Source organism: Bactrocera latifrons, unplaced genomic scaffold, assembly GCF_001853355.1.
Source record: "Bactrocera latifrons isolate USDA-ARS-PBARC rearing strain unplaced genomic scaffold, ASM185335v1 scaffold_888, whole genome shotgun sequence".
NCBI lineage: Eukaryota > Metazoa > Arthropoda > Insecta > Diptera > Tephritidae > Bactrocera > Bactrocera latifrons.
Window position 1 is genome coordinate 44,556 of NW_017537587.1, and position 10,377 is coordinate 54,932.

A 10,377-nucleotide genomic window follows, 5' to 3' on the forward strand; every position below is an offset into this window, starting at 1 on the left:
CTTCTATTCTTAGACCACTTATCGTAAAACTAAACCTTTTGGGATGCCGTAAATATTTAAACTAATAATATAAAGATTTCTTAATTTTTAGTTAATCTGCGCTATTTTACCGTAAAGGCTTCGTTTCAATATGCTCAAATTCGATTTTCTTTAAATTTATTTTTATATTTTCAGATGAACACACAACTATTGTCCGCAGACCGAGTACTCAACCAAAATTATCTTTATTCTGACCAACTTATTTATGATTTTCTCCTTCTTCAAACCGCAAGCCATTTGGGGCAAACAGAACATACTTTGCACCTTCATCTGGAATTATGTGGATGTTTTCGTTGTGATTGTTGGCATTGGTTTGGCAGTGAAATTTAGGCAGCTCGGCTATAACTTATTCAAGTTCAAGGGTATGGTGAGCTTACCTTACACATTTCTAAATACCGCCTTACATTTTTGATTGCTTTCTGTGATCGACTGACCGACACAGCGTATGCCAGATATGTACTGGTCGACGCGACGCAAACAACACCGGAACTTGTGCGAGCTCTGCACACGCATTGACGGCGCCATTTCGCTCATTACCATGACATCCTTCTCGAATAATTTGTATTTCATTTGTGTGCAACTCCTGCATAGTCTTCAGTGAGCTTACACATGCCTCGGTAATGGTATATAATTCAGTTCGCTTGGTGAGTAGTAGCCGGCAATTTTATGTCTCGTCTGTTTTTCTCTCACTCATTGTAGTAAAATGCCATCGCTCGCCCATTTCGCGTACTTTAACTTCTTACTCTTCTTTCTTATCCGCCGTACGTTGGCCGTTTTATTTTAATCGGCCAGCATCAATGATGAGTCACGGAAGTCGTTGCGCGAGTTACGCTGCGTGCCGAAGGAGTCTTGGTGCACTGTGGTGAAACGTTCATCGGAGGATATTAGCACCGATTTGGTTGCATTAAGTGGCATGAAATTCTTTCATCTCCCATGGAAGTTGGTGCTGAGCGTAAGTATCGTACAGCCTTGCATTCTGCCGATCTTTTGTGGATGGGCAGTCACGTGTGCTGGCACTTCGGCGATTTGCCTATTCATTACTTCTGCACTTGCACTTTGTTGCGGGACATGGCTTACGCGGAACGTATCTCTGCACTGCCTTCGAGCTTTTTTCTTTGTTGTGTAATGAACTCTACTTACTTCTTTTTTGTGGAATCTGATTTCTGGTTTCCGTTCTTTTGTTGTCTTTCTTCAAATTGACCTTCTTTTTGTTATACGTGAGTATCAATTTACCATATTCAAACTAAATAATTATTAGCCTGCCTTTCTGGAGTTCTACATTCTGTTTTTCTTATCTTGTGCTTTCTGTTATTGTGTGTTCAATGTTTTTCGGTTGCTGGAACTATAATAACATATGAGCTGACACTTATACAATTCCATCAGAAAGCTAGCTTGCATAATGTGTTAGCAGCATATGTCCACTGTCATCTCCAGGCACCGACAGTTTGCATTGAGCTTAAGTAAGTAGGTAGAATATAATTAATTATTATACAAATTCTATAATATGAACTCTGTAAGACGAATAGATTTGTTGCACGAATCATAAAAATAAAAATATAAAAAATGGATGTATTTGTTTAAAATATTATTGAAGCATAATTCTGTAACGGTAAGTAATATCACTTAAAGGAGTAAATTCAATAACTAGCAGCAACTTCTACTAAGTAATAACGGGCGAATCCAATAGAGGTACTTTTTTATTGCGTTTTTTTTTGACAGATCTCGCGGGAGTCGTGTCTATCGTTCACGTCATTTTTTTCTACAGTATTATTTGGTATTTCATCATTGAAAGATTTATACCTATTGCTGAGCATGTGTTTCGAGCAGTTTGCTCAACTTATGGTCAACATAAGTGGTTTACTGAGCATACTATTCGCTTCACCATCACCCACCTTCAGAATTTCAGAATCATCATTCAGTATTGGATAGCATCAGATGGACCACGTTGACAAAAACAAGATCTGAAACTGAAAGCGTCCAAAATACAGCTTGTGCAAGAACTGAAGCCATTTTGACCGTAACCGTCAATGGCGATAATTATCGTGTCATGATAGCCGACTGTTTGATGCTGAAAGTGAAGCTTGTGATCGGTGAGCAAAAAATTTAACATTTTTGGCCGGTCGATTGGCCACAAAAATCTTGTGATATCACACCGTTAGACTTTTTCCTGTGAGGATAAGAGAATGGTAAATTCTGTGCGAACTATTCTGTTTTGGTTCAGGTCGTTGGAGCATAACAAGAATCATTTGCCAGTTAAAAGTCGAAATGCCCTAAAGACTCATTAAAATTTGAACTCAACGGATGGACCATCTAAGATATAGCTGCGGCAAACATCCGAAAGATATTATTAAAAATTTTAATATTAAAAATTACTAAATTCCTAAGAATTTTATTTTTTCCCTTTAATTTGAAGTTTTTATATTTTTTCTTCAAAGAAGTAGGGATTTCGAAATGGATCACCCAGTAGATTTTGGAAATACTCATATTTATTTGTAAAATTTGGAAAAATAGCAGAGAAAAAATCAAATCATGTTTTCATCAAGTTTTAAATTTCTAGAGAATCCGAACACACTCTAATAGTGCACTTGTCTTAAGTTGTTGCAGAAGTCTTATCACATGCAAATCTCCTACATAATTTAAACATATACCAATCATACCCCGCGATTTGACTTTTAGCAAAATCGATGCCTTAACCAAAATGCCAACATATTTGACTTTTTCTACTTATGATATCATGGGAATCAATATCTGCGCCATCATTTTTGCTTCCTCCAGACATGATAAGAAAGGGATGGGAAGTATCTCCTGTCATCAAGCAAACAGTCATCACATTCGCGACTTTGTCCATATGTCACTGTGGAAAGTCTTAACTTTGAAGTTAWAGAAAATTTCGTATAAATCAAACGCAGAAACGCAGATTAYTGCCAACAGGTACTTYCTWGGATTGAGTAGAAAAATATAGTATTCTCTCGACCAGCAAAGACCAAACTGTACAAGTCCTTAATTATTCTCACCTTGCTGTATGGTGCGGAGGTATGGTCTTTCGATGTAGCGATCAGCTGTACAAGATATACGGCGAAAGGGACATAGCTCAGCGAATCAAGAGACACCAGCTACACTGGTTAGGTCATGTTGTCCGAATGGAAGAGAACACTACGGACCTACCAGTGGAAGCAAAGGAAGCGGAAGTTTTCCACTTCGTTGGAGGGGTCAGGTGGAGTAGGACTTGTCTGGACTTGGTCGAGATACCATTGACGCCAAAATAAAAATGGAAAAAAGGCTGACGCATTTCAGACGACAATTAAGAAAACGAAGAGTGAGAAAAATATACGAGTCAAAAGGCTCGTTTATTCTCTAGTTTGTGTGGATTCGAGTAACCTGCGATTACTCAATAATAGTTGCGTCCCTTCCCAAGGAAAACAAATATTTTATTTCGGATTTTCAGCTACTAGACTTTTCTGATAGCCATTTCAAACTCTAAAAGCGCTGAAGCTCTTGCTCGATGAAAAAAATTGCGGAACAGGAATTAATAGCACGATACTCTATGTTATAGTACACAGTTAAAATGTGATATCCTTAGGTAAGTACAAATTTTGGTGGCTTAAGGATTTGAGCACAGAAATAATAAATGTAAGTTAAAGGATTTTTATTTCTAAATGTTGTTGATATCCGAGGAGATTTTAGATAAAAAAGGGTGATGCTGAAATTATTTCATTTTATGTGTTGCTTGGTCACGTTCTGAAAATATTGTTGTAGTTGTACCAAATACCTACAAGTAGTTCGACGAAAATGTGGTTAGAATCCTCTATAAGATTACTATAAGATTTCTTATATGGACATGCAAGGGGATATATTAAGTCAATTATTATGCGTCTTCCTGAATAGGTATCTTTGCTTTTTTCTTGCGTGATTTTATAATTGTGGAAAAATCAAAGTTTTCAGAGCAGTTTAATCCCAAATACAAATTGAACTACCACCACCACCAYCACTACTTTGATACTGTGAACTCAATTAATAACCCCGCCTTTTTTCCATAAAAGGTTATTTATTAAAACTAACATAGACTGTCTCTTATACACATCTAGATGTGTATAAGAGACAGGTTATTTATTAAAACTAACATAGAGTTATGCTTTAAGAAACAGCGTCAGCATGGATAGTTTAGGACTCGTAACTGCTCTTAGCATTTCAGACAATAAGGAAACATTACTTTAATTCTATATATTGATCAATATGTAAGATATCCTAGTAAAATCGGGTAAGTATGTTACGATTATCACAAAATAATTTGGTGCTTAAAAGGACACAAATTGTCAGTCAAATCCATTCGACTTTATTGCAGATATTTTAAATATTAAAGTCTTAGTAAGTGACAGGTAGTGAATAGGTGACAAAGCGATTTACTTTCTAATAAAATTCTAAATAATTATTTTGTTATGTTTAATTATTACATAAATAACAGGTGGCGCAAAAATTACCTTCTGATGTTGTTTGTCTGTTATTGTTTTTTTTTTCCAATCCCAATTCATCAAGTTGCACTCGTTGATCATTGCTTTGTCATGCTCACCACTGACAGTAATCGTTTGGCCCTCGACTTTGAGCGGGTGTAATGGCTCTTCGTGGGTTTCACGCGGATTTTCAGGGCCCCAGTACCCGCTAAGATGGAAATGCGAAATAGTGTATGTTAGACGCGATAAGCGGTTAGCAGCTAACAGCTGAGGCACTGTCTGGACTTTATAAAATTCGAGGTAAACATCGTCGACTGATACCCATTTGCGTGACACATCGTCTATTCGACGGCGACGGCGCTTCCATGACATCCTCGGCAACAGCAGCAATATTCTCTCCAGAACTACTACAACGGGTTCTGCAACGCCGAGCAGCATCTCGTATTGTACCAGTCTCATCAGGGCGAGTGGCTAAACGTCGCAGTGTTTCACCAGTAGGCGTCAAACGGCCAGGAAATCTGCGGTGAATTCACGTTGTGCCAAGTCACCGACCAATTATTGATGAAATAAATAGTCTCCAATAACCCGCGTTCTGGAGCAGTATAGTGTACCATTGTTTATTTACATGTATATCGCATGTGTTTACTACACAAATGTCAAAACAGAACTGACATTAGAGGTCAATCGCAAAATTTATAGCATCTTCTGATAGGAGGAGGATTAATTTTGCGTAATCCTGTAGTAAGCCACTATAAGCAATGGTAAACCTGGCGTATAACTAATTGAATATGTATTTCCCTTTTTTGCAGCCCTCATATGTGTCAAGAAGCCGTTTAGTACAGTAAATTTCATAAGCGAAAGTTTATGCTGATAACACAAACTTTAAGCAAGGCAAAAAATGCAATTACGCGATTAAAGATTCCGATATATAATATAATAACCGGTTTTTTGCGTTCATCGTCCACTTAATGCAAAAAACTTGGTCTGCTTAAAATCGTTAATACTTTAAGCCACACAAACTCATCGGTTACAGTAAGGAAATACACAGTTGCTCACTTACATAACAATTTGTTGTGAAAACCCGATATTTTGTCAATGTACGAAACTGTATGTCAGTAATTGGGAACGCGATAAATTCACTTCGTCAAAAGTTTATAAAAGTAACTGTCGGAAAGGATTTGGAAATGGGAGCAAATCTTTCGTTTATCAACAAAGAAGCCAGCAAATATAAAAATAAATTATGCCGGTCTCGCTGCCATTGAATATATATAAGTGTTTGTGCAACAAGAGGTGAATTTAAAGTTTAGTGATATCTGCATAGTGAAAAGTGTACAAGTGTTTATCGGTTGCTCATACGACATGGTGTCCTATATGAATACAGGTTATAACGTTGAAGGTCTTTTTGCTTAGAAAATATTAAATTTCTTGCAAAAGATAAAAAAATTCCATATCAAATTTAGAGGCAAAGTAAAATTATTTAGGCACAGTTTAAATTGGAAATAAAAACGTTTTTTACCTCAGTTAATCAGACGCAGGTCTTCAACCTGCTGAAAAGGTGAAATACCTTGCTTATACTTGATCTAAAACTTTTTTATGGACGAAAAACCTTAGTCAAACCAATAAGGTCAAAGTTGAATCGTTTGGTGAAGGGCGCTCGGAAGGCTGCGCTTGCTAAGAAGCTTGTATCTGTCAAAAATGTTGTCATAGGCATCTCCGGTACACTGCGGATTACACGATCAGTAGCACCGGATAAGAAGGAATCGGTGGAGAGCTTTTTACAGATACAATTTAAGATCTCGGCGAAAAATGCGCCAAAGCGTTCCATACGTCAGTCCGAGTCGTTGCAAACGGCGCCAAATCGACTCCCCATACGGCTGTTGTATATTCTCCGCTGCGTACTAGACGTGATCTATTTAGTCAAATATTATCCCATAATTAATGTTGGTTCTCAAGATATGTGATGGTGCTGCGAATAGTACACTCAGTTGGCCGATTACGTTAACCGTAAGTTGAGCGAAGTGCCAAAACACATTTTTACAGAACGTGAAATTTCGAAATAAAGTTGAACGATTTGTAAATGTTGTTCCGACGCAAGTCTTTCCTTGATGAATACTTATACATATTTTCCCTAATTCTATGCGACGTAAATATTTCTACGATAAATTTGTAACTTTCTATTTGTGTGAACAATATGGCTTCTCCACCTGCTCCAGTATATTGACCTCCATTACCACTTTGAAGTGTTTTGCTGCTCAGAAAGCGAAAACTTACAAATTATTTGTTGTCAGGACGATTGGCACTTTAATTAACATTTAAGTATTAAAATCAATTAAAATGGCCACATGATCTTCACATACTTTGAAAAGTTGGCTAGTCATGCAATGTGCCTACTTATGTATGTGTTCGTGGTGCACAATTTGATTGTTACATTTTGGCGTGAGCGTCGTATGACTTCGAGCTAAGCTACATGTCTGCGGCATAAGTTGGCTTCTTGCAATAACAAAAGCAAATTAGGTGGTGTCTTATGAATGAACAACTGTCAACTGAGCTAGAAATCGAAATTTCTCAAAATCGATAGCAATTTTGCCTGTACATTTGTTGTTTACCACGTTCATGGTTATTTGTTTACATTTGCAATTTTTGTTTTGGCATTTTTGCAATTTCAGTTTCAACTATATTGTGGCTTTTAAATTCTAGGCACTAAGAATTTAGCTATTTAGCGCCAGATTATCCCTCCAACTGAATTGTGGTCTTCCTCTCTTTCTACCGGCGAGTACTGAACCGATAACCTTCAAAGCTGGAGGCTTCTCCTCCATCCGGACAACATCACCACATCACCTATCCAGCGCGACCGCTGTCTCTTGATTCGCTGAACTATGTCATTGTCGGTCATCGTTCCGTCCACTGCGGTACCCGCCGTTGCCTATGCACAAAGTCCGCAGAACCTTTCTTTCGAAATCTCGTAGCCCCGACTCACCAGATGATGTCATCGTTCATACCTATGCACCATATAACAGGACGGAAATGATGAGACACTTGTAGAGTCTGATATTTGTTCGTCGGGAGATGATTTTGCTTTACAATTGCCTAATCAGTCCAAAGTAGAACCWATTGGCAAGWATGATTCTGCACTAGACTTCAAAGTTTGGCTGTCAACAGTGAGRTATGAAACAAGTCGCGAATGCTTTGACTGTGTGTTTGATGGCATTAGATATTCTGTCTTCTTCTCGTTTTCAACCAGATCACTTTGCTCCGCTTCCTTATCCAGTCTGGAGAGAGCAGAACTAAGTGCRCGGTAGTTGARGCCAATGTTACCAATATCCTGATGGAGCTTTTGGTACTGCTCAACGTCAGTTTACACAGCAGTATTAATTTTGCGGAGACACCAATTTCAGACATAGCGGCTGCCAAAAGCAGTGGTGTGTTAATCCTTTTTTTACGGGTCCAAGATTTGGGGCAAGGTGAATATCTGATTAATTGCTGATATTCCAGGCTTTGAGCCACAGTGATTAGGTTTAATCTGTTTGTTGCCGGTGGACTTCAATCTTTCACACATTCCGCTCGATAGCACCTTATCCCACGACGCTTATCCCACTTTAGTTAGCGCATATTGTGGGTACTCCCGTCTAGTGGATTGGGCARACACTTAAATTACAATCGTCGGGAAAGCTTCTGTACATATTCCACAAAGAAGCTAAYTAATGCGCCTCATCAGTGGGTCCCTGCCGCTCTATTGTTCGGCGGTAATTGGTATCGCCATCAATTGGAAAATAAAGTTCGTAATCTCCAGATGTTACACTTTCACTGCCTAATGTCGACTATAAGCAATTATACCAAGATATTGGCAGTAGTTAAATGTAGTTTGAAAATTATGCTTCTTGTGCTTTGGATGAAATTTTTCAGGCAATTGAATTTTCRAAATCCAATTAAGAGTTTTTTCTCATACTACAACAACTACATATGAAAAAAAAGACTTTGTGCAACTCAACTGTTTTACACCATTCATTCATGTATTCAATCACAGCAAATGCAAGAGTGCTATCGCCGAAGAAATCTGTAAGGTCCTGCCCTCATTGGTATTTGCCACACTTGGCATTGAGCTTTTATTTTCCCGTTACCGCTATTTAACTTTCCGCACAGCTATGCTGTTTGAAATAAGGGAGAGTGCATTAGTTTGCAATTTTTCAACATGAACACGCTTCATATACTAATGTTTTTGTTGTTAATGCTTAAGAACGTGGCAATGAATCAAAAATAAAAGTGCAGCGGTGAAGTGGAATTTGCAAAAATTCTAACAGTTGAGCTGTGGCATTGCATTCGCGTATTCTGAGCTATTGAAAGCGGTGCTTTGCAATTGCAGGATTCGAAAGCATATTTTCAGCTGCGAAGATGGGAAAGGGCAATCGAATGGCGGCGACCAGTAAGGCATCACCACAGAACACCAACACAATCCATCATGCCTTAAGACCTTATAAGAACATTCAGCTGACGCGTGAATGCGAAGCGTGTTTACTTCATCTGGTGCACGCTAATTTCATGCCTTTCCCTCATTATGATCGCCTTTTTACTCATCGATGCGGTGCTCTTCACGAAGGTGATGATGGAGTTCGGCCTGAAGATGTGCACAGTGGGTAAAATTTTAATGGAAATTTATAGCAACAGCACGGCATAGAGAGACTCCTGTGCTTGTGCTTGTGTCTACATGAGTATATCCTCGCGTTTGCTTCTCCCCGTAATTCAATTATACGTATGTACCTTGCAGGTCCTTTCAGTTTCAGCACCACATCGCCGGTGAGCGTCAGCAGCTGTTTACAACTCGCACAAAAATGGCCAGATCTGAAAAAACACATGAATCGCTGCGAATGTGCTGTATTTCTACAGAAGGCCTATGATAGTGGAGAATCCCGTAATAATATTATTTATATATTATATTATATTTGGTGCTATTTTACTTTTCGGTGCAATGTTGGTAATACCTACTTTGTTGCATTGCCAAGAATTTTGATTTTCGTAGTGGAGTACTTTGTGTACATTGGATCTGCAATCTCCAATGATTTTCAAAGTAAGAAGTGCAATTTAACGGAAGATTTTTGGACAAAATATAACATGATTCTACTAGTGCAGGTAATTACTCATGTAAACGGTATGCTTGTTTAGAAAAACAATTAATGTTGTCTAAGGCAGCAGCAAAACTATAAAACCCTTTACGGGTGAATTATTTTATCATAATTGTGTGACAGCTATATTCTTTAGTAGTCCGATCTGAATAAGAGGGTTGGAGACTACGTCGATGTCTTGGATAATAAACCATGCCAAATTTCGTGAACAAAAYCTGCTTAATTAGAAAAGTTTCCAAACTAAAAGTATGACAGGTATATTCTATAATAGTCTGATCTCAACAATTTCTTCAGAGATTGGTGTAGTGCCTTGAGTAATAGTCTGTGCTACGTTTCATTAAAATAACTCATTTAGTTGAAGAGTTTTTCAAACAATCTTTAATAGGTCGGTTTGTACTCGTATGACGGCTATATGTTATAGTTGCCCGATATCAGCGGTTCCGACAAATGAGCAATTTTTTTATGAGAGAAGGACTAAAATGACTATTGTAAACACAGTGATAAGCAATACAGTGTTAATTCGGCTATAACCGCATAACCGGTGTCTACGCTAGTAAAGAAGAAGAAGGCTGAGGTGTTTGCGAATTATGTCTAGCTAACTTTAATGACCAGTTACTTTCATAAAAAGGAAGCCTTATTGAATAAATTGAAAATTGTTCAGAATTATTCAACTTTAATACTTGGAATAGTCACTTGCCGCTTTCTAAATCGTAATATGAGAYTTGAACTTATGGCAATGAGAGATATTTTTAAACTTCACAAGAAACAAAAGA

General features: G+C 37.9%; 1 protein-coding gene across 1 annotated transcript; it reads left to right on the forward strand.

Annotated features, from left to right (window-relative positions):
• Positions 1-228: 228 nt before the first annotated feature.
• Positions 229-1,000, forward strand: LOC108977400 (gustatory receptor for sugar taste 64f-like; the record flags this gene model as incomplete). The annotated part of the gene is given in 3 exon segments (XM_018947067.1): positions 229-406; positions 482-636; positions 739-1,000. Coding segments are annotated over 3 exon segments (579 nt in total), but the record flags the coding sequence as incomplete, so codon positions are not given.
• Positions 1,001-10,377: the final 9,377 nt, after the last annotated feature.